Source organism: Harpegnathos saltator, unplaced genomic scaffold (genome assembly GCF_003227715.2).
Source record: "Harpegnathos saltator strain DR-91 unplaced genomic scaffold, Hsal_v8.6 scaffold505, whole genome shotgun sequence".
Taxonomy (NCBI): Eukaryota; Metazoa; Arthropoda; class Insecta; order Hymenoptera; family Formicidae; genus Harpegnathos; species Harpegnathos saltator.
The window spans coordinates 576176-601076 of record NW_020230322.1 but is presented as its reverse complement, the minus strand read 5'-3'; the positions used below and the strand labels follow the sequence as shown (position 1 = coordinate 601076).

At 37.5% G+C, this 24901-nt stretch overlaps 3 protein-coding genes across 9 annotated transcripts in view; 2 read left to right on the top strand and 1 right to left on the bottom strand.

The window, feature by feature from the left end:
- The window catches only part of LOC109504251 (uncharacterized), a 92895-nt gene that overhangs the window by 5378 nt on the left and 62616 nt on the right, over nucleotides 1–24901 (bottom strand). The gene's annotated exons all lie outside the window — the stretch shown is intronic.
- The window catches only part of LOC105185086 (calcium release-activated calcium channel protein 1), a 116080-nt gene that overhangs the window by 40887 nt on the left and 50292 nt on the right, over nucleotides 1–24901 (top strand). The window contains exon 1 of one of the 7 annotated variants that reach the window (XM_025302612.1): nucleotides 8543–8745. The exons of 3 other annotated variants lie outside the window; for them this stretch is intronic. The gene's annotated coding sequence lies outside the window, so the exon portion shown is untranslated. 3 more of the 7 variants (XM_025302618.1, XM_025302616.1, XM_025302617.1) reach the window with 3 other exon arrangements.
- Nucleotides 20791–21384, top strand: LOC112589429 (uncharacterized). The gene is made up of 2 exons (XM_025302623.1): nucleotides 20791–20928; nucleotides 21023–21384. The coding sequence occupies exons 1-2, from the start codon at nucleotides 20857–20859 to the stop codon at nucleotides 21293–21295; spliced, it is 345 nt and encodes a 114-aa protein (XP_025158408.1). The 5' UTR covers nucleotides 20791–20856; the 3' UTR covers nucleotides 21296–21384.

Genomic DNA, 24901 nt, shown 5'->3' with positions numbered 1-24901 from the left:
TGTTCCGCAAAGGGAATCCAGGGCGCGGTCCCGGTCGGTCTAAAACCGACCGGTTGGCCTTCTAGTATCACCTATGGGGTGAGGGGACATCCGCCCTCACCCCTTACCCTCCCTTCCCGTTAAGCAGGGAAGGAAGGTTTCTGGGGGAGTGGGCCTGTCCCCAAAACGGGCACCACTTCCCCCTATCCTACTATGTCCATGGCCAGGAGGGGATCCATCTTCCTCCTTTAAGAGGAGGAAGAGCCGGGTCCTCCCTGCCTACGGAGGCGGGCCCGAGGCGGCCGAGGAGGGCTTGGACCCCCGCTACTCAGGGGTCCTTCCACCTCCTCGACCGGTGTCACCTCAGGCCCGCTGCCTAATTCGGCCCCCCCTCCCCATGGGCCGCCGACCACCCCGTCGTCGCCGGCGACGACGGGTTGAGCGTGGTCGGCGCTCCCTCTCGGCGGCCTCCTTCTTGGACATTACGTCCTTACTGAAGGAGGCCGCCGCTTGCCAACCCTCCTCGCTCCCGCACATGGATTGAATCATGCGCGGGGGATTTCCCCAATGTGACACCCCATTGCCCCGGCCAGGACACGGCGTTCCTCTTCCCAGGCTGGACAGTCAGCCAGGGTGTGGTGCGCCGTGTCCATAAGCACGGGGCAGTAATGGCACCTGGTGGTGAGCTCCTTCCCGATCTGGTGCAGATACTTGCCAAAACACCCATGGCCTGTCAGTATCTACACCAGATGGAAGGACAATTCGCATCCCCTCCTGCCTGCCCACTCGGGCAGGCAAGGGCGGACAGCCTCCGCCATCTCGCGCCCGTACCCCGTGGGTCGGACAGTTTGTCCGCCCACATCTCGTGGGTACCGGCCACGGCTTGGGATTGTAGGGCCCGCATGTCCCTGGCCCTTAGGCCTCCCTCCTCGCGGAGCTCCTTGATCCTCCAGTAGAGGACTCTTCGCTCTTCGGCGAGGAGCTCCACGGGAGGGAAGCCGGCCAGGGTGGTTGCCGCCATATACGAGACCGTGCTGTACCCTCTGATCGTCCTAAAGTACATTGGTCTCAGCGCCTGCCTCATGCGGCTTAGGCCATCGCAGCAGGCACTGAGCTGGGGCGCCCATATCGGCGCCCCGTACAGGGCGATTGACAGCACGGCCATCGCGTATAGGCGGCGAGCCCTCCATCCTGGACCCCCAAGGTTGCACAGGAGACTGGCTACAGCCAGTCCAGCCCCGCACACCCTGGGGGCCAGATCCCTAAAATGCGGGCCGAAATCCCATCGGCTGTCCAACGTCAGGCCGAGATATTTTATCGTCGGCCCGACGCAGATGCGAACGTTATCGACCAGGACCCGGGTCTCAGGCGGCGTCCCTCGACTGCCGTCGTGAAAGAACACGGCTTCAGTCTTACGGGGCGCCACCTTCAGACCCAGGTCCTCGATGGTTCTCACCACCGATGCCACAGCAGCCTCCGCGCAGAGGCGAGCTTCCCCCCAGCTCTTCCCCCCGGCCGCCACTAAATTGTCGTCTGCATAGCAGACGACGTGGCAGCTCTGGGGGAGGGGGGTTACGCAACACCTGGTCGAACGCGATGTTCCATAGCAGGGGGCCGAGAACCGACCCCTGTGGAACACCATGTGGAACGCGCATTCCATAGCGCGCCGGCCTTGAACCCCGCCTTCTTTAGGGAAGGCGAGGTCTCTGTCCTCGAAGTAGGTCGCCAAAATGCGCCGGAGATAGGCGGGCACCCCGTGGTATTCGAGGGCCCGTCGTATCTCCGGCCAGGGCAGGGTGTTGAAGGCATTTTTGATGTCCAAAGACACCGCCAACAACACCCCGCCCTCCCTCTCCGCGACCGTCGCGGTCAGGTCCCGGAGGTGCTGGACTGCATCCAGCGTCGACCTCCCGGACCTGAACCCATACTGACGGTCGTGGAGATCCGGCCCCTCCGAGGACATATGCTGGACGAGGCGGTCAGCAATAATGCGTTCTAGCACCTTGCCCGCCTCGTCCAGCAGGCAAATCGGCCTGTAGGCCGACGCACTCCCGGGTGTCTTGCCCTCCTTGGGGAGGAGGACCAATTTGGCCTTCCTCCAAGCTGGGGGGAACACTCCCTCCTTGAGGCACCCGCTCAAAATCCCGCGTAAGGCCGCGGACAGGTTTTCGTCGCCGAGGGCGAGAGCCCAGGCTCGGCCAGGGATCCCATCGGGACCGGGGGCTTTTCCTTTGGCCCCGAGTTTTCCCCTGGCCTTGACGAGCTTCTCTAGTCCCACAGCCAGGTCCTCCTCCCAGTCCCCCTCCCCAATTTCGGGGGCGGGGATCCTGAGGCGCCCCCCTCCACCCTCGGAAAGAGGGTGTCAAGAAGCCCCTCGAGGGCCTGGCTGTCCAACGACTCCCGTCGGCGGGGGCGCCCAAGGGCGGGTCTTACCCATCACCCTTTTGTACGGGCGCCCCCACGGGTCGTCGTCCAGGGAGCTCGTCATCTGCTCCCAGGCTGCTCGCTTAGCCTCGGTGATAAAACGTTTCTTCCTCAACTATATAGAGGATAATAAACTAAGCTTTTTTGTCCTATCACAACGAGTACAAACTCTCTTACCAGCAGATTATCCATCACCAATAATTTTTGCTCAGTGGTACTTGCAACAATGCATTTTTCCAAATTTTGAAGCGTCGATACTTTTCATAGACGAAACAAATTTTTCGTAAGATGCTATAATAAATTATATTAATAATTATTTATTGTCATACAAAAATCCGCATGGTATTGTCGAATCTCAGCATCAGCACAAATTTTCATGCAATGTATGGGCTGGTATTATTGGAGATTTTCTTCTTGGACCGATTTTTCTCCTACCTATCCGTGTAGAAATCTCCCTATCTTTTTCCTATTTATTGTCGGATTCCGTTGAGATTTCCTCAAAAAAGGAAAGCTAAAATTCTGACCTGTTTTCTTAACGTAGAATCTGGTTTTAGTTAATGTCTAGAAAAATGTAAGATTCCCAATTCCCAGTTAGAAATCCGTACGTTTACGCACGATAGTAAATGTCTGCGCATACAGCTCGGATTCTAATTAGTAATTCCGAAGTAATCCCTTGGTCCGTGCTGCCACTACTATGGTTTAAGAAATGTAGAAAAATTAAGAGATACTTATTGGATTCTGATCGGTAATTCCTAGGTCCGTGCTGCTGTCGTTTATAAAAGCTGAAAAAAAGTGTGTTAGGTTAGTTTCACAGCATTGCTTGAAAGCTACGAGCCGAAAGTCAGAAATGTTAAAAATAGATAATGAAGAAAGAAAGAGAAAAGTTCGAGAACAATAAAAAATATACAGAGAAGTGCAAAAAGAAATATATCAAGAAATTCAAGAAGCATATGCGAACTCTAAGTAAATTTATATATACTAGGTGCGCAACTAAGTTTCCGGGTTTCACACATGAATGACGCTAACGACACATGTAGTCGACATACATGTCTGAAGTTGTGTCCTTTTAGCATGCACATAGCTTGGACATCTGTTAACAATAACCAATCGTAATATCAACACATATCGCAACGCAAAAATCTTTTTTCTAATAACGAAGATGTCGAGTTTTGTGGCAAATAAACAGCATTTGCGGGAAGCTTTGCTTTTCTGCTTTAACTTGAAAGAAAGTGCAGCTGAAGCACGTCGTTTGCTTGAAGAGGCCTACGGCGAACATGCACCATTGAAAACTACCTGTGAAGATTGGTTTAAACGCTTCAGAAGTGGCGATTTTGACACTGAGGACAAGAAACGCTCCGGAAGACCAAAAACAATTGAAGACGCCGATCTGCAAGCGTTATCGGATGAAGATGATACGCAAACACAAGATCAACTTGCGGAGGCATTAAACATGACTCGCCAAGGTATTTCCAAACGTTTACATCCCATGGGAAAAATGCAAAAGGAAGGAAAATGGATGCCGCATGAGTTGACTGAGAGACAGATGGAAAATCGAAGAACCACTTCCGAAATTTTGTTTTTGCGGCATGAGAGAAAGAGTTTCCTGCATTGAATTGTTACTGGCGATGAGAAGTGGATATATTTCGAGAATTTTAAACGCAAAGAATTGTGGCTTTTACCTGGCGAAGCATCAACATCGACGGCACGGCCAAATCGCTTCGGAAAGAAGACAATGCTCTGCGTTTGGTGGGACCAGAAAGGAATCGTGTACTATGAGCTGCTGAATGAGCGGGCGAAACTGTTAATGGGCATTGCTACCGACAACAATTGATCAATTTGAATCATGCATTGCTCGAAAAACGGCCAGAATCGGACATGGGACACAAACGAATGATATTGCAGCACGACAACGCTCCGTGCCATCGCACTTTCATCGTCCAGGACACCATCAAAACGCTGAAATGGGATCTGCTACCGCACCCGCCGTATTCGCCAGACCTGGCCCCTTCCGATTATCACCTGTTCCGGTTGATGGCGCATGGCTTGGCTGGGCAACACTTGACCAATTTCGAAGAAGTGCCAAATTGGTTGGATGAATGGTTTCGGTCCAAAGACGCATCGTTTTATCATCGCGGTATTCATGTATTGCCATAGAGATAGCAAAAATGTGTAGCTAGCGAGGGACAATACTTTAAATAAACCATTTTTTGTATTTCTCTTGAAATTTTCCATTTTTCTATGATCAAAAAACCCGGAAACTTAGTTACGCACCTAGTAAATATATCCCAATGAGCACTAACAAGAGAACCTTCAGTTTTGTAGAAGGAAAATTATGTACAATATATAATAATATGTAGACAAATTTATGTAATCATATTTTTTATCTTAAGTATAAAAAAAATAATCAATGCTAATATAATTGTAAACACATTTGCGAAGAATTTTTATTAATTGCAATTGTGCGCAAAGACAAATAAGAAGCACAAGGTGAAGAACAAGGAAGAAGAACAAGGTTAGTTGTTTATCAGCTGATAAAAAGAGCACTAATAAGAACAATGTTTTTAAGGATCAAAAAGCATATTCCTTCATTAAAAGTAACAATTTATTATTAAATGAATTTTTTCGTTCCTAAAATTTATATTCTTTTTGTAATTTTATAGAAGTTATTATAAATTGCCATTGTAATTCTAATGGGAAAAACATCACTGAGCATGTCTTCCATCTTTCGTTATCTGCTGCCTTTAGGAACGTGAAAGACTGGGATGGACGTTTAAAATATTAAGTATTTACTTCAATGATTATAAGACATTGAATATCAAATATTCTAGAATATTTTTTGGTAAAGAAAGATTTTCTAAAGTTTACGTTTCAAAAATGATTTCATTTAATGATATTACAGTTTATTTCAATTTAATTTATTTACTTCAGTTTATTTCAGTTCAATTCATTTTTACTATAATGTTTATTGTAATGTTATAATATTTCCTAAAGAAAAAATATGCGCTCAATACTAGGTGCGCAACTAAGTTTCCGGGTTTTTTTGATCAATGAAAAATGGAAAATTTCAAGAGAAATACAAAAAATGGTTTATTTAAAGTATTGTCCCTCGCTAGCTACACATTTTTGCCATCTCTGTGGCAATACATGAATACCGCGATGATAAAACGATGCGTCTTTGGATTGAAACCATTCATCCAACCAATTTTGCACTTCGAAATTGGCCAAATGTTGCCTAGCCAAGCCATGCGCCATCAACCGGAACAGGTGATAATCGGAAGGGGCCAGGTCTGGCGAATACGGCGGGTGCGGTAGCAGATCCCATTTCAGCGTTTTGATGGTGTCCTGGACGATGAAAGTGCGATGGCACGGAGCGTTGTCGTGCTGCAATATCATTCGTTTGTGTCTCGTGTCCGATTCTGGCCGTTTTTCGAGCAATGCATGATTCAAATTGATCAATTGTTGTCGGTAGCAATGCCCATTAACAGTTTCGCCCGCTCATTCAGTAGCTCATAGTACACGATTCCTTTCTGGTCCCACCAAACGCAGAGCATTGTCTTCTTTCCGAAGCGATTTGGCCGTGCCGTCGATGTTGATGCTTCGCCAGGTAAAAGCCACAATTCTTTGCGTTTAAAATTCTCGAAATATATCCACTTCTCATCGCCAGTAACAATTCAATGCAGGAAACTCTTTCTCTCATGCCGCAAAAACAAAATTTCGGAAGTGGTTCTTCGATTTTCCATCTGTCTCTCAGTCAACTCATGCGGCATCCATTTTCCTTCCTTTTGCATTTTTCCCATGGGATGTAAACGTTTGGAAATACCTTGGCGAGTCATGTTTAATGCCTCCGCAAGTTGATCTTGTGTTTGCGTATCATCTTCATCCGATAACGCTTGCAGATCGGCGTCTTCAATTGTTTTTGGTCTTCCGGAGCGTTTCTTGTCCTCAGTGTCAAAATCGCCACTTCTGAAGCGTTTAAACCAATCTTCACAGGTAGTTTTCAATGGTGCATGTTCGCCGTAGGCCTCTTCAAGCAAACGACGTGCTTCAGCTGCACTTTCTTTCAAGTTAAAGCAGAAAAGCAAAGCTTCCCGCAAATGCTGTTTATTTGCCACAAAACTCGACATCTTCGTTATTAGAAAAAAGATTTTTGCGTTGCGATATGTGTTGATATTACGATTGGTTATTGTTAACAGATGTCCAAGCTATGTGCATGCTAAAAGGACACAACTTCAGACATGTATGTCGACTACATGTGTTGTTAGCGCCATCCATGTGTGAAACCCGGAATCTTAGTTGCGCACTTAGTTATATTATATTGTGAAAACATTTTTTGTTAATTATTTCAAATAAATGAATATAAACAACATCTGTGTTCATAATTTTACAAGATTGGAATTCTAAATTGAAATGTTTTGCATCTAATTATTCATTCTGTTTTTTAATGCTGTATTGCTAGTGCAGTAAATTAAAGTGAGAAATATTACACATGTTTTACTCTAACTTATTGCACTAGTTTAGCAGTGCAGCAATAGAAAACAGACCCCAAATATCTACGAGGAATCTAGTTCGTAAGTCCGATTGGATCCTTGTCAGTTTTTCTGGTTGGAATCTTTATTAAAAATCGGACATTTCCCAACCGGATTCAGACGGGGTTTTCCGATCTGATTCCAGCGATAACTGGGGAAAACCGACCGGATCCCTGCCAAAATTTCTACGCGGGTACACTTAATGGTAACAACTACAGACAATTTTTGGAAACGCAACTCCGTATATTATTAGAAGATGTTCCATTACAGATACACATTACGCAATCAAATGTGGTTCATGTATGATGGAACTCGAGCACATTTCAGCCGTACTGCTCGAGAGTTCCCGAATAATAATTACATCAATAGATGGATTGTAAGAGGAGGACGCATCGCTTGGCCGGCACGTTTTTCCGATTTGAACCCTTTTTTATTTATGGGGACATCTTAAGACTCGCTTATAATACTCCTGTTGCTACTGTGGTACTCCGAAATCGTATTATCGCTTTATGTGACAAAATACGATATACTCCGGGAATTTTTGAACGTTTTTGACAATCCATGCGACGTCAATGCGGAAGGAAATCATTTCCAGCAATTTATATAATGAAATATTTTTCCAGTTCAAATGTTATTAAAGTCTGTAAGTAAAATAAATAAGAAATTTAAAACTTGGAAAGGAAACGTTTCCGAACCCATATTTATATGACTTTTTTCATCCCTAATGAATGGAATATGCTCTAAAGTTTGGCCAATTATTTCTGAAGTACCTTGTATACAAAATAAATTATTTTTATTATGTTTCTAATAATAAAAATATATAATATTACGTTTTACTATAGATTGAAAAAATTGAATAAAGCAAAATTCGAACCTGCAATGCAGAGTTCCCGCATATCTACCAATCGCCTTATAATCTCGATTATTGCCAATCATTGAAGATCTGTCTTTACAACTTAGTACAACTTAGTACAGAATACTTTAAACTCATTTGTCTTGTGAATGTTTGAGAATTACGCCGTGTTACTTTACTGTGTAGTAAATTAGTGGGAGAGTATGTAAGTAAGTATATTATGTAAGTATGTATATATGCATGTACTATGTATGTATATATATATGTGTGTACTATGGAATAAATTAGTGGGTAGTATTAAAATATATATCAAATTCGGCAAAATCAGAGAAGAGGCAATTTCTGGTATACTCCCTTTATAAGTGCGTTCGTTTTTAGATATTATAGTAATTCTAATGATTAATCGTTGATTAATTTAATTGGAATTTAATAAAAGTTACTACTAATGTTTAGTAGCATGTAGTCTCATATTTTTAATTTTTGCATTTATACTGATACTATATAGCTTTTTTGTATTTAATATAATTAAACTGATGTATGTATGTTGCTCATTATATTTGATTAGATATTAAATAAATATATGAAAAATATAATATATTATTTGATTATTCTTAATATATGTAAGAAAATATTGTTTATAAAGAATAAATATTTTTAATAGTTAATTATTTAGAAGCTATTATATTTTTTTTCTCAATGTTGTTTATCTTTAGATTAAATCATCCGAGCTCGATTCGCAAATATGTTTGCATGTGGGAGTTCGTCGGCGATCATCGGTGATCATCGGCTGGTTTCGGTAACATTCGGAATCGCTTGTCGACTGTAGTGGCTGTTATGTTCGTTCAGTACTGTTTAGTACACTGGTTGATGTTCGTTTGTGTTTGCTATCTGTTATAACCCTCTTTAGCGTGTGCGTTACTATGTATAGACGTAAAACGACGATGCAATAGTTCTGGAGAAAAGGTACGTTTTTAAATACATGATAGAGAGAGGGAGGGAGAGAGAGGTTTGTGCAGTGCGCCAATTTCGATCATGACTCGGAAACGTTTACCATCAGACCGCGTAATCTAAAAATTGTATAATTTTTCAATATTTATTAATTTGACGTGATGTTACAATACGTGTGTGATTATTTTTTATTTCTAATTTATTAATTTTGTTATCGATATCACGAATTCATATTGTATAACGTTTTTCATGCTATTGACGATTGTGACATGACCGGCAAAGAGCTACTATCCTCGTCATAGCTCGGCGATAAGAATAATCGCAGTCCGCCTTAAGCTATATGGATGATGATCTATATGTTAGTATCGTTAGTCTCGTTCATTATCGACTATAATTGAACATGATTTAATTTCGTACATAAGTCACAATGGGAAATGGTATGTGATTTTCCAATATATTTTTATTAATATTGACACGGTATTAATATTATCAATATCAATATTATCAATATTAATACCGGGAATCATATTTTTAATGAACCAATATTTAAATTATTTATATAAGAAAATATTTGTTCATATCAGTCTTTGCACTAGCCATAAATTTATTGAGATTCATCTTGTTTCTATGTTTGATATCTGCAACCAATTTATCGCTAAGATAGTTATAACATGAAATATATTTTATGAGGATTTAATGAAACTTGCTCTACATATATATTCAGATCTAACTGCTTATCTAACCTTCTGCAAGGAAAAATTGATCATTGGAGAGTTTAATGTATTGGCAAGTTGATTTTTCATACATTTTCCTTGAGGTTATCATATTCTTTTTAACTCTTTGAGTACTGATAACAAAGATTTATATCATTTTGGACTTTATTATCGCAAAAATGCTGTTTTACATTATAAAATATTATATTATATTAGAACTGTTCAGTGATTTTATTACTAAAGCAAAGTGTAACTAGTGATTTTTAATTGCATTGGAAACAACTTGTTAGTTTATAAATTTATAAATTTTACAAAATATTGCCTCAGAAAAAATATGACTATCAGAAGAATGAAAATTTTTCAAATTTTTGATTATTTATGTCATGATATATCTTAATTATATTATTTATATTATATTATATTACTTATATTATATTATTTATTTATATTATATCTTAATTATAGTTATATTAAAGTTTTACAATTAATTAATGATTAAAATAAGATATATTTAGAGTTGGGTTTTTTGAATATGAAGTCAGTTCTGAAACTTGCGTCGAAAAAATATGCTAGTAAGAAATATTAAAAATTTCTGTATTTCTGTGAACATGAAATATTTCAACTTATTAAACTTTCAAATTATATTTATGGATTATAAAATATTACAAATTTTTAACTTTTTTTGAGTGGATATAGTTTTGAAATTTATAGCAGCAAGTGGCAAATATAGAAGTAAAAATTATCAAAATTTGCAATAATTTATTGAATAATCTTTAATTTGTGTTTTATCCAAAGCACTAAAATATTTTTATTCTTGACAGTAGATGGTACATTTTTATAATAAAATATAAAATTCAAAAATATACACATTAGAGAACAGATTACCATCAATAGGATTTCATATCTAATATTTTACATTTTTACTTTTTTGTTTTATGTTTTTTTTTGTTTAATATTATATATCTGTCCTCATCTTTTCTTTTTATTGTATCTTATTTTTTTAGTTTTATGTATTTATTTAATATAATTTTCTTTATTTCTCTAATTTTTCGTCTTTATTGTTTTCAAATTTGATGTAAGGTAAATAAAAATGATTAGAGAAACAATGAATAAGAAATTAAATACAAAATTATTTTTAAAGTTATTTATACTTTTTCTATTTAAAACTTAATTATATAGGGTGTCCTATTTTAAGTGTCCACCCCAAATATCTCTCTTATTTTTGATTTTAGAGAAAAATGGTTCAGACATGTTTGTATGGTTTCGAGGGAGCCATAAGATGGTACCATTGATTTGACCTTGAAGAGTCATTTGAAGGTCACATGAAGGTTACCTCTATTTTTTTAGATGGCACCCCCTATTTTTATTACATATTCTTGTAGCTGACCTCGAGAGCTTCCCAAAACATTATGATCAAATGTTTTTTGGTGAAGTACTTTTCGAGTTATAAAGCTCCAAGTTTACAAACTTTTGATAAAAATACAAAATATTTCGTAAAACATTCACTTTCCGATAGTCTTATCTTACATGATCCAACCAATCAAGGCAAGATCCGAGCATGATCCAACCAGTCAAGGCAAGATCCGAGCATAATCCAGCTAGTCAAGGCAAGATCCAAGTATGGTCCAGCCAGTCAAGGCAAGATCCGAGCATGATCCAGCCAGTCAAGGCAAGATCCGAGCATGATCCAGCCAGTCAAGGCAAGATCCGAACATGATCCAGCCAGTCAAGGCAAGATCCGAACATGATCCAGCCAGTCAAGGCAATCCGAGCATCCAGTCAAGGCAAGATCCGAGCTTGATCCAACCAGTCAAGGCAAGATCTTCTTTTGTGTACAATTACTTAAAGTGTTCAAAAACTTGGCCATTTACTTGTATGCATAGCTCTAGTCTATGTTGAAAGTCGTCCCTAACTTTTTCAAGAACACCTACATTAATATTTCTGCAAGCCTGTCTGATCCGGTTTTTCATATTTTCAACGGTTGTAGGCTTTTGTGAATAAACTATATCTCTAATGTAGCCCCAGAAATAAAAATCTAGGGGTGTCAGGTCGGGTGATCTTGGGGGCCATTCTTGAACTCGGCTGCCCATACCAATCCACCTGTTCAGCAATCTATTGTTTAAATATTGTGTAGCAGCTCGAGATCTATAAGCCGGTGTTCCATCTTGTTGGAACCACATTCGTCTGAGTAAATCATTGTCGACATGTCTCAAGAGGTTGGGCAGGTCATCTTGAAGAAATCTTAGATAGATTGCCGCATTGAGATTTTCTTCAAAAAAATATGGACCAACAATAACATCTCCCAGGATGCCTGCCCAAACGTTAATGGACCACTGCCATTGGAACTCTTGGCTTCTCTGCCAATGTGGATTAGCATCTGAATAATAATGGCAGTTATGTCTATTAACGCCTCCTCTATTATAAAACATGGCTTCATCAGAAAAAAGCGTATCAGCAATGAACCGGGGATTTTGTTGGATTTGATCTCGAGCCTAGTTACAAATACGTACATGGCGTTGGTAGTCCCTCTCTTCCAATTGCTGAGTTAGATGAATGTGATATGGGTGAAACTTGTTGAGCTTGAGCACACGATTGGCTGTTGATTTAGATATACCGTATTGCCTCTCAATTTGTCTCGTAGAGATTTGAGGATTCAAAGCAACGGTACCTATAACAGTCAATGATGTAACTTCATCAGGGCCCGATTTTCGCCGGTTTCTTCTAAGAATACCCTGTTCAGCTCTGTCGCAGAGTCTTTTTATTACTTTCCTATCAGGATGGCGTCTGTCTGGAAATCTTTCAGCATAAAGCCTTTCTGCTGCTGAGTAATTATTCCTGGCCTCACCCAAAATGCGAATCATGTCCACAATTTCATTTGGTGGATAAGCAGCCATAATTATAAAGAAAAAAAGCGCCAAAAAAACAAAAAATTCCTGTCTTATCAAAAAAAAGTCAATGGATAATAATATGCGTCTGTCTGAGACTTCGCCAAAATACCGACAGTTGCCCAAATAAGAAATTTGAAACAAGCCTCTTGATATTTGTTTCATTAAAAGAATTGATAATTGCACTTTCACAATTGTTACAGTTCATTGATTATCAGGCAATACAGGATTTCGTCTTGACTGGTTGGATCATGCTCGGATCTTGCCTTGACTGGTTGGATCATGTAAGATAAGACTATTGGAAAGTGAATGTTTTACGAAATATTTTGTATTTTTATCAAAAGTTTGTAAACTTGGAGCTTTATAACTCGAAAAGTACTTCATCAAAAAACATTTGATTATAATGTTTTGGGAAGCTCTCGAGGTCAGCTACAAGAATATGTAATAAAAATAGGGGGTGCCATCTAAAAAAATTGAGGTAACCTTCACGTGACCTTCAAATGACTCTTCAAGGTCAAATCAATGGTACCATCTTATGGCCCCCTCGAAACCATACAAAACGTGTCTGAACCATTTTTCTCTAAAATCAAAAATAAGAGAGATATTTGGGGTGGACACTTAAAATGGGACACCCTGTGTATATACGAGGGCGGTCCGATAAGTACTTAGCCTCACCGCCCGATGGCGCCACTATCGCAAGAGAAATTTACTATCGTGTAGTACATTCTCGTAGACGGCTACTGTCGAAATTTCAGCCGAATCGGACTCGTAGTTTTGTTTTGACCGCGTGTGGAAGCGGGCGTGTCCGCGGATTTTAAAAAAATGGAAAAAGAGCAATATCGGTCGGTGATTCGATTCTTGTTTTTGGAAGGGAAATCGCGCAGCGAAATCAAAGAGCGCTTGGATGCTGTGTACGGTGACTCTTCTCCTTCGATGGCGACCGTCAAAAATTGGTTTAATGAGTTTCAACGTGGTCGCACGTCGGTTTTTGATGAGCCACACCTAGGTGCCCCGAAAACGGCTACCACGGAGGATAACATGACAAAAATCCACGATCTCGTATTGGCAGACCGCCGATTGAAGGTGCGCGAGATAGCTGAGACAGTAGGCATCTCAAAAGACCGCGTGGGTCATATCCTGCATGAAATTTTGGGTATGAGAAAGCTGTCGGCGCGATGGGTGCCGCGTTTGCTCACTCCGGACAACAGGCGCAACCGTGAGACCACTTCAGAGCAGTGTTTGACGCTGTTTAAGCGCAATCCGAAGGAGTTTCTGCGTCGTTTCGTGACCGTCGACGAAACATGGATCCACTGGTACACACCAGAGACCAAGGAACAGTCGAAACAGTGGACTTCACCCGGCGAACGTGCTCCGAAGAAGGCGAAGACTGTCCTATCGGCCGGAAAGGTGATGGCCACCGTTTTCTGGGATTCACAAGGTGTGATCTACATCGACTACCTGGAGAAGGGCAAAACGGTCACAAGGTTGTACTATGCCGAATTATTGGGCCGATTCGACGCCGAATTGCAGAAAAAACGGCCCCATTTGGCGAAGAAAAAAGTGCTCTTCCACCATGACAACGCACCGGCTCACACCTCGCCCTCGCCACGGTCAAATTGGTCGAATTGGGCTACGAACTGCTGCCCCATCCACCGTATTCTCCAGATTTGGCCCCGTGCGACTTCTTTTTGTTTCCAAACTTGAAAAAGTCACTCGCCGGGCAGAAATTTGAATCGAATGAGGAGGTCATCGCCGCCACGGAGGCCTACTTTGCAGACCTCGAGAAAACGTATTTTTCAGACGGGTTAAAGAAGTTGGAGCATCGCTGAGTCAAGTGTATCGAGCTAAAAGGAGACTATGTTGAGAAATAAATCGCCACTTTTCCAAAATTTTCGTTTTTCTTTTGTAGGCTAAGTACTTATTATCGGACCACCCTCGTATATATATATATTCCTGTTTTTCTACTTTGTTCTTTATTTTTCTACTTTGTTCTTTATATTTTTATTGCGTTTTATATTTTATTTTTTTATAATTTTCATTTTTATGTTTTTATTTTTTGCTTTTATATATTTTTTATTTTACATAAAATTTTTTATTTCTGATTGTATGTTTCCTGATTTTAAATTATTTTTTATTTTAAATTCTGATTTTATTGTTGTGAAATTTAATGTAAAATAAATTAAATTATTAGAATCATACACTCACACATAATCATCACACATACACACATATACATACACAATGAATAAGAAAAAATGACATACACAATGAATAAGAAAAAATGAATAAGAACGAACAAAATATGAAATTATATTTAAAATTACGTAAAAAAATATGCACTATATTTTATGATAATCATTCAAAGAATCTTTTACATAATGAATTACTCAATTTACTCAATGAGTCTTTTACATAATGAAATTTTGTAATTTTTACATAAATGTTATGCTTGTACATTTTTTATAACATTCTATATATTGCTTTATAAAATACTTTTTATTAGTAATACAAGAATTAATAGTTATGTATTTGAAGTGAAGGAGTGTTTTGAATGATTGTCTTTTTTATTTTTCTTGTTGAGTATTATATTTTTTAATTAATATTCTTTAATTAATATTATTCTAATATTATCCAAAAAACTTCATTGTTTATTTATAATCAGGATGGGGCATGTGATAAATAATAAGAATATTGCTAATAGCATCAAATGTATATTAGTGTATTTTGCAAGTAGGAGCTGCGTTTGGTTATTTGTAAATTTTATAAGAAGTTGAATAGATTACCATTCTGAAGTTAACAGGACTAAATCGGCAGATCAAACCTATTGGATTATTTAGTACTAATTCGTACCATTAATAAAAATTTTGTACCTTGTACGGTTTGAAAAAAAAACCGTAGTGCTTTATATGAAGTTAGCAAGACCACAATACAAAAGGAATGAAAGAATAAAAACAAATAAATTTAAACAGTAGACTTATACTAATTTGTATCATTAAAAAAAAATAATATTTGCATTCAATTATGTGGAAACGAGCTCCTACTGCATTTAACTATATTAAGCTCAAGAGTAAAGTACCATTTCTTACATTCAACAGAATGCGGCTTTTGCAGCAAATGTGAAATAATCTGTACTACTAAAATCTATCATTACAGATTTTGTACCCACTGCGTTCCCCTTGTCCATCATTATGCTGAAAAGCAAAGTACTATTCTTTATCAGCAGAATTAAATGCTGTTTTTGCAATAAATGTAATTTATCACTAAGATCTGTAATTATAGGTGATCGAGTACAGTTTTCTTGGGATATAGTGGGAACAAAATCTATAATTATAGATTTTATTAGTATAAATTAGCTCGCATCTATTGTAAAAGCTATCTTTATCTGCTGATAAAAAATGGTACTTTGATATTGAGCATGATGAACGAAAGTAGTTTCCCGAGGAACGTAGTAGATACAAAATCTGTAACTACGGATTTTAGTAATACAAATTATTTCGTATTTGCTGCAAAAGCCGTGTTCTGTTGATAAAAAATGGTATTTTCCTTTTGAGTTTTATATAGCTGAATACAATAGTTCATTTCCACATAATCGAATGAGTATTATTTTTTTTCAATAATACAATGTTATGTCCTAGAGGAGGAACGCAACCTTTTCGTTCGCGAGTAAGGCGAACCTTGTTCGTACACGCGTGTCAGTGAACGGGTCAGGGACCCGACGGGTCCCTTTACTCGGACACCGACGTACGACGAGCGGTCCGTTTTTCGGTCAAGGACGCGAGTCCCTTTACCGGGGATAGGACCATGAGTTGACTGTTGGAAGGTGGGGTGATTTTGAAATTAATTGGTGATAATAACTATTAACAGATTTATTAAAATAAAGATGTCAAAATTATATAACGGCACGGTTTGAATTAACAAATTTATTAATAATAGGATATAACGGTGCGGATTGAATTTTTACAGGTTTATTAAGATGAATAGCGACCCAAAATGATGTAATTGAATGGTTTAAACATGACAATTATACTTAGATGAATGAGTGTATGTGTGTGTGTATGAGTGTGTGTATGAAATGGAAAAAGAAAGGGATAGGAAAGGGAACGAATATGAATAGGAAGTTCAAGGGTGGAATAAATAAAATAGAAGTAGGAAGATAAAGTAAAGAAAATGAAACTTACTACTGATTCAGGATGAGTTGACACAAGCAGAAGTGAGAATGGCGCAGATCTGCGTAGGTATTCTTGTTTCCAATATTCGTATTCCGATTGAGGCACCAAATAGTCGTTCACTTATATAAAGAAGAAGCCCGCACTTTTTCCAAAATCCGAATGCTTGAATATTTGAATACTAAATATTTGAATGAACTGGAATTATGAAGATTTGAATCTGAGTCCTAATGCTCAAGATCTGAATATCCGAGTTCTGAATATCTGAGTTTTGAATATCTGCGTGAGAGTGCGAGTCTGAGCTTTTTCGTTTCCGTGTTATTCTGTCTCTCAGAGTAGTGGTGTCGCGGAGGCGGATTACCGCGGTTTTTATATCAATGATCGGAGGCAGAAGCTATCAGGGTGAGTAGAGAGATGGCCCTTGAGGAAGGGGTGAATTGGTCTTAGTGGGAAAAAGTCTCAGCCATTAGCGAAGTTAAAAGATATGGGAGGAGACGGTTAGTTTTTGGAGATATGAATATGGAAGGGCTAAAGGGTGGAGCGTGGGTGTCTCATAGTTTTAGGTGGATATGATATGATTGGCTGAATGAATTAGGCGCGACAAGCGTGGAGGTGGTGGATTCTTGAGATAGAGAAATGTATACAAGTGGCCGGCTGGAAAAATCAAAATGCCGTAAATCAAAGGCTGAGATTAGATTTTACGACTATCAGTGAAGTAAGCTTTGTTGGTTGACTGATAGGGCACATATGGTTTTGGATTGGGAAGATGTAAGTTTCAAGTTTTAGAGCAGGAATGCTCTGTGTTGCTTTGTTTTACTGAAGATTTGTTAGCGCGGAATTTCAAATTTTTATAGCTAGGACGACGGACACACTTGGCGAACACTACCCAGATATAAACTTTAAACGAAGACGTAGATTTTTACAACAGGGCACTATTTCCTGTTATGGAATTTTCCCGAATCGCCTTTCATTTGGCGTGACGGCTGTTCGCCAGATGGGTCTGTTTCCTAATTTATATTTATATATGTATATATTCCTATTATAGTTATATTAAGAGAATATAAATCCGCGAGAAGAAAGAATTTTTGCTAATTAAATCTACAGGATGTAACAACAAATTCTACTTTATAATTCCTGTTTTCTTTTATTTTTATTCTTTTATTTTTTTATTATGTTTCTATTAACTTCATATGAAGTTAACTGCGCTATGATTTTTTTCAAATAGCACAGGGTACAAAATTTTTATTAAAATTTAATGATACAAATTAGTAGATTATCATCAAAAAACAAAGTAGGTACCAAATAATCTACCAAGGTGCGGTTTAATTCTACTGACTTGGTCCTACTAGTTTTAGACAAGTAAATAGGTTTGAGTCATTTGTTCTGACAGATCAATGTCACATCTACCGGGTGTTTCAGACCACCCGGGTCATCCGATTTTTTCGTTAACGCGACATTTTAGAGAAAAATATTTCAGACAAAAGTTGTAGGGCTTCAAAGGATCTATTTACTGACGCTATGAATTTGACCCTGGGATAACCTTGAAAAGTCCAGTCAAGATCAACATAAAAATCTTAAATGGATATCCTAATTTTTTATTACATTATCTTTTTCTAGCAATTAATTTGAACTTTTGTCTGAAACATTTTTTTATTTAATATTTAATATTTTTATTTAATATTTAATATTATTTACTATTTTTTGAGATATTTAAGGAAAACTTGATAACTTGATAACTTTTTCAATATTTAACTCACGATATCTCGCTAACTATTTGTCAGAAGAAAAAGTGATACTAGACTTTTTTGTTCTATTCAGTCTCAAGAATATATTTTTACAATAGCGCCCTAACTTTTGTTAACTTGCTGATTTTTGGAAATTTCAAAATCAAATTAACCAAATTCAGGGCACTATTGGAACAATATATTCTTGAGACTAAACAGAGCAAAAAAGTCTAGTACCACTTTTTCTTCTGACAAATAGTGAAATATCGTGAGTTTGAATATATTTAAAATATATAAATATTGAAAATAAATATTGAAAATATTGAAAAAATTATTAAGTTTTCCTTAAATATCTAAAAAAATATTAGATAAATAAAAAAATGTTCAGACAAAAGTTGTTCAAATTAATTGCTGGAAAAAAGATGATGTAATAAAAAATTGGGGTATCCACTTAAGATTTTTATGTTGACCTTGACTGGGTCTTTTCATGGTTATCCCAAAGTCAAATTCATAGCGTCAGTAAATAGATTCTTTGAAGCCCTATTACTTTTGTCTGAAATATTTTTCTTTAAAATGTCGCGTTAACGAAAAAATCGGGTGATCCGGGTGGTCTAAAACACCAGGTATATACTTATTGTTGTCTTTCACGATATTAAGTACTTTCTGAAATTTATTTGTAATATTGTATATTTTTTCAGTTAAAAAAACTCTGTGCATTGTTAATAACTGATAACTTTTTTTTATTTCCCAGACTATAAAATATCATTTTAAAGTATAGCAAAATTCTATATCACCTTTTCTCATTTTTCAAATTTTGAAGTCAGATAGGGGAGAGTTACCTAAGATGGGACGGTCGCCAAGATGGGACACACTTATTTTTACGAATTACATGAGGGGTGGCGCCATCTGCTTCTAACACGTAAAAGCTCTCATAGCTGTAATTGCTTGTAGGGAGTCGCTAATGTTTAGTATAATCATTGCAGCGTCCAGAGCACGTGGTATTTGTTTACTTGATTTTCTTAAAATATTTGGTGGTTAGAAAATAGTGAATGTCCTGTTTACGGTAAGTGACTGTATAAGTTTATTGCAGTAGAGTGAAATACTAGTTCAAGTCAATGAATATTTACTCAAAGTTTTTGCCATTAAAATTTCCTGTGAATATAGGTTAGGTTTTTTACAAAAATTGTGCATGTTACCCAAGATGGGACACAATAAAGACTCTTAAGTTGGGACGTCCTATCTTGGGATACTGTTCATACAAAATATAAAGCCTAATTTTTTCTTTTTGTTTCGTTGCAGATGTCTCAAACAGATCGCAATTACAAAAGGAAAACAGATCGTGGAAAATGGTCCGTACAAGACATGCTAGAAGCAATACAAAAAGTCCGAGATGAGTTATCTGTAAGACAGGCGGCAGAACAGTATAATGTACCAAAAAGTACACTGCAAAGAAGAGTGAAGAACCGCAATAAAATTGTGACAGAAAATGAAAAATATCTTGGACGATTCCGGAAAGTATTCTCTGATGAACAGGAAAACGAGATTATAGAATATATTTTTGGAATGGAAAAGCGTTTTTTTGGGATCACTTATAAAGAGCTTCGACATCTGGCATTTGATTTTGCCCATGCTAATAATATTCCTACTACTACTTTTAATAAAAATACTAGAATGGCATCTAAGAAATGGATGTATGGATTTTTGAGTAGACATAGGAATGTTTCCTTAAGAAAACCAGAAGCAACATCCTATGCTAGAGCTACAGGCTTCAACCAACATGCAGTTCAAGTCTTTTTTAAAAACCTCGAAGCTGTTTATGAAAACTATAAACTCACTGCCGATCGAGTTTGAAATGTCGATGAAACCGGTGTAACAACTGTTCAAAAATTACCGAAAATTCTTGCTGAAAGAGGCAAAAAGCAAGTCGGTGGATTGACAAGTGTCGAAAGAGGAGTTAATGTGACGGTTGTTGCATCAATGAGTGCTAGCGGTAATTTTTTGGCACCAGCTTTTATATTCCCCAGAAAGCGAATAAAACCTGAATTAATGAACAATGCACCTAGTGATAGTCCCGCTTTTCCACAAGACAAGGGTTGGATGGGTCGTGATGTGTTTTTACAGTTTATTAAATATTTTGTCAACCAAACCAGACCGTCTAAGGAGCAGTCAGTTTTAATTGTTTTAGATGGCCATAGTTCGCATATCAAAAGTTTAAACGTTATTGACTATTGTCGCGAAAGTGGTGTCATTTTATTATCTTTACCGCCTCACTGTACGCATAAAATGCAGCCGTTTCGTATTTTAAATCGTTTATGCCCTGTTACGATATGTATCTTACTCGTTGGTTAAAAAATCATTGCGGTCGTACGTTTGGACTGTATTAAATCGCAGGTGCCGTTGCAGAAGCGTTCTCAAAACCATCAAGTGTACAGATTGCAGTAAACGGATTTCGTAAAACCGGGATATGGCCCTTTAACAACAATATATTCGAAGAGTGGGAGTTTGCTGCTTCAAAAACCACAGAAGATCCAGAGTTTGAGAACCGGAATTTAGAAAGTAAAACGAAAGGTCTCCTAACTTAAAAGTGAACCCATATGAGAATCCAACCTCTTCAGCGTCAGGACAACAAAATTTACAGATGCACAGAAATGATCATGATTTACCGTTATCAACTTTGGTAGCTAATCAAAGCCCCTCTAAGCCAAAAAAGGTAAAAATAGTTGATATCAGTCCCCTTCCGATATCAAGAAAACAAGAAAAAAAGGTTTTTTCTAAAAGATCATTAAAATCCACCATTTTAACAGAATCGCCTTATAAAAATAAATTGGAGGCCTCACACACTACGAAATCCCTGCAAAACGCCAAGAAAGCTAAGAGAGCAATTGTTGTTGAAAACGATAAATAATACGTCCGAAAGTCAGGAAGCAATCAGATTAAGACCATTAACATTAGTGGAGATAGCGCGAATGTTGATGATACAAGATGTATTGTTTGTAATGAAAAATACAGTGAGAGTGGTGAAGATTGGTACAGCTGTCACGAGTGTTCAATGTGGGCACACGAGTTTTGTGGTGTGATGGATGAACTCTATTTTACCTGTGCAACATATGAAGGGTAGTGTACCTTCTTAGGTTACGCCTTGTCCCATCTTAAGAGACTGGTTTCTTAAGATGGGACATATGCAATTGTTTTCTAAAATGGAAAAATTAACCTTTTTTGTTTATTTGTGATCCAGTATCTAACTTAAATTTGGTGTTACCATTAATAAAGTTTAAATGCCTTATAATTTTTTTTTATTATTATTACTTTTCAAAATATATATCAAAATAAAAAACCGTCCTATCTTAGGTAACTCTCCCCTATATGTTTATAATTAATTCTGTACCATAAGCGTTGGTCTGCAATTTAGATACAAGTTTTATAAAAAGATTAGAAGCAATGTATCAATTACATTGTTTGCAATGAAATATCAGACTAATCATTTTCTCTAGTTTTTTTGGACGCTGAATACAAAGAATGACGCCAAAAATCACCTGTTTCGCCTTGAAATCCGACTTGAATTAAGTGTTAAACGATAATTATATACAGTACCCGTCAAAAGTTTCGGGTCACCTAAATATATTAAAAAAAAATATCTTTTTAAAAGTTATTATTATTCAAGAAAAACCTAACGACAAAAAATGTACGTAACATAAGTTTTTATATGTAAAATTTATTATAAAACTTACCTTTTTAAATAAAAAGGTAAAAAAAGGTGTCAAGTATAAGCGCAACATGTATTGTGTTATTTTTAGAAATTTCAAATTCAAACTTTTTTTTAAAGGTATATATGTGTACATAACAAGTTTTTACAAGTAAAACTTATAACTATAATAAAACTCTGCAACACTTTTCTACTGTACAAAAGAAGTGATATATTAAAACAGTAGCGCCAACTGAGAAACCTAACATATACAATATATAATATATGATTATTGTATACTTAATATTTTTAGAAATCTCAAATTCAAATTATTTTCTTTTTTAAGATATATATTATGGATATAACATAAGTTTTTATAATATGTACATAAACTTTTAAAAATAAAAATTATATCGTGTTATAAAAATTTAATGTTTGTTAATAGTGTCTAATATTAAAAAAAATATATCTTTTTAAATATTATGTACATAACATAAGTTTTTATAAGTAAAACTTATCAAATTTTTTTTTTTTGTAAGATATATATGTACGTCAACTTTTAAAAGCAAAAAACGGTTTTTTGATTGCCCCCCATTTTTTGAAAAGTCCAAATTTTTTTGTTCTTAATTGTTCTTGTTATTCTAAACATTGTTTCTAAGTATTAATTCTCCAAAACAACCAGGAACAATCGTCAATTTCGCTGTCATGTTCTCGATCTAGGTTCTATTGTTCTGCAGTTTGGTGCGGCTGGCTCAACGTTATCGGTCGAAAAAACGAAAAAGTTTCTCTCTCTCCAAGAGTAAAGTGCCATTTATACGTTTGTTCCGGCGAAATTGACGGTTGTTCCTGATTGTTCTCTCTGCTTTTACCTTGAATATGTAATCTCATGGTCAGTAAGTAATATTGATAGCTATAAACATAGAAATATTGAATTTGATGTTACTTTTTATGTTACTTTTGCTATATCTTTGTAAATACAGCTTTTGGAGAATTAATACTTAGGAACAATGTTTAGAACAACAAGAACAATCGAGAACAACAAAATTTTCAAAAAATGGGGGGCAACCGAAAAAAACCGTTTTTTGCTTTTCCCGTCATGTTTTTCGGTTTTCGTTCTTGTAACTCAAGAACAATATAGAACAAACAGAGAACAACTGGGAACAACTAAAAAAATATTTAAAATAAAAAAAAGGGGAGCTAACTTCATCTTGGTTCATCAGCTCTACAATATTTTACGACTCCAGACCTTCCTTACCGCGAAAAATGCAGCCGCACCCATAAAGTTCCTAACATTGATATATGTATGAAAGAAAAAACACTAATTATTTTATTAAATTTTCGAATAGGTGTTATTCGATAACTTGGTAGTGGCCTAAATGAACGTAAAACGTATCCATAACGTTAATTATAAGATCTGGTATGATTGAATTCGAAACATTCACTATTTTTTCTCGCAGCTCTTTTAAGTTTGCGGACCTAGTTTCATAGACTTGGGTTAGTAGACTTAGGTTATAGCTATTTGGTTGTGCTATAGAATATGGAATCAAGAGGCACAGTAGTGCCTCGCGCCAAGTTCAAGCGCAACGAAGTTGCGCCCGAACGGCGCAAGGCACACCGTGCCTATTATACGCGAAACTCCGAGTTGAAACGAAGTGAGATTTTCATATCTCAGCAATGGCCGAACCGATCGAGGTTTTTTTATACCCAATCGATTCGGCCTTCAAAAATAGGAAGAAAAGTGTTCTTGTGCTTTTTGTGTACGTTGTCTCTAAGTGGAGATATTTTAAGATAAAGTCTGAATCACGGAAAATTTCGATTCAGTAAGAAATGTCGGACGCAAAGGAGTGGGGTAAAACGTGCACATTGCTGTCTCGACACCAGGGGCGCTACGAGAGCGCTGAAGAAGCAAAGAACAGCGAGTGCAAGTGAGCAAGTGATAGAGAGTAAGAGAGAGAAGAATATTGCTAGAATACAGGAGGTGAAAATGTGTGACAGAGAGAAAGAGAGCAAGAGCGAGAGCGAGAAAGAGAGAGAGAGGGGGGATAAGGGGGAGAGAGAGGGAGAACGGGAGAGGGAGAGAGAACGGGAGAGGGAGAGAGAACGGGAGAGAGAGAGAGAACGGGAGAGAGAGAGAGAACGGGAGAGAGAGCGAGAGCGAGAGAGCGAGAGAGAAAGAAAGAGAGAGAGAGAGAGAGAGGGAGGGAGGGAGGGTGGGAACAGGCGAGAAAGAGAACGGGCGAGAGGGATGAAAGAGATAGGCATAAAAAGGTGAGAATGTTGGTATGCGTTGGTATGTTATGACGCACGTCATTTGATTGCCGATCAGCTGATGCTGAGCAGACGATGTGATGAGCTATGCCATCGAAAAATCAATACCGGTGTTTATTGACTCGTCATCCAGAGTGATCGCCTTTCAATTACTGTGAATTATGGTGAAGATAATAAAAAAAGGCGCCAAGTACAAGCGCAACACGTATTGTGTTATTTAAAAAAATTTCAAATTCAAATTATTTTTTAAGGTATATATGTGTACATAACATAAGTTTCTACAAGTAAAACTTATACTATGTACATACGTATCTACATAGATATATACGTATGTACATACGTATCTACATAGATATATACGTATGTACATACGTATCTACATAGATATATACGTATGTACATACGTACATACATACGTACATATTATATACATACATAGGTATATACGTACATACATACATACATACGTACATACATACATACATACATACATACATACATACATACATACGTACATACAAATGTTCATACTGACGTAAATACTTATTCAGATGTACGTAAATACTTACGTATATACATACAAACATATGTATATATATTTACGTACAAACGTACATAAACATATTTTAGGTATTGAAGGTCCGTGTCCACGTCTACATGTACGACAATATTTTCGAATTGCTTAGCTTTTCCCAGCATTTGTGCCTCTTGGTATATATGTTTATATATTCGT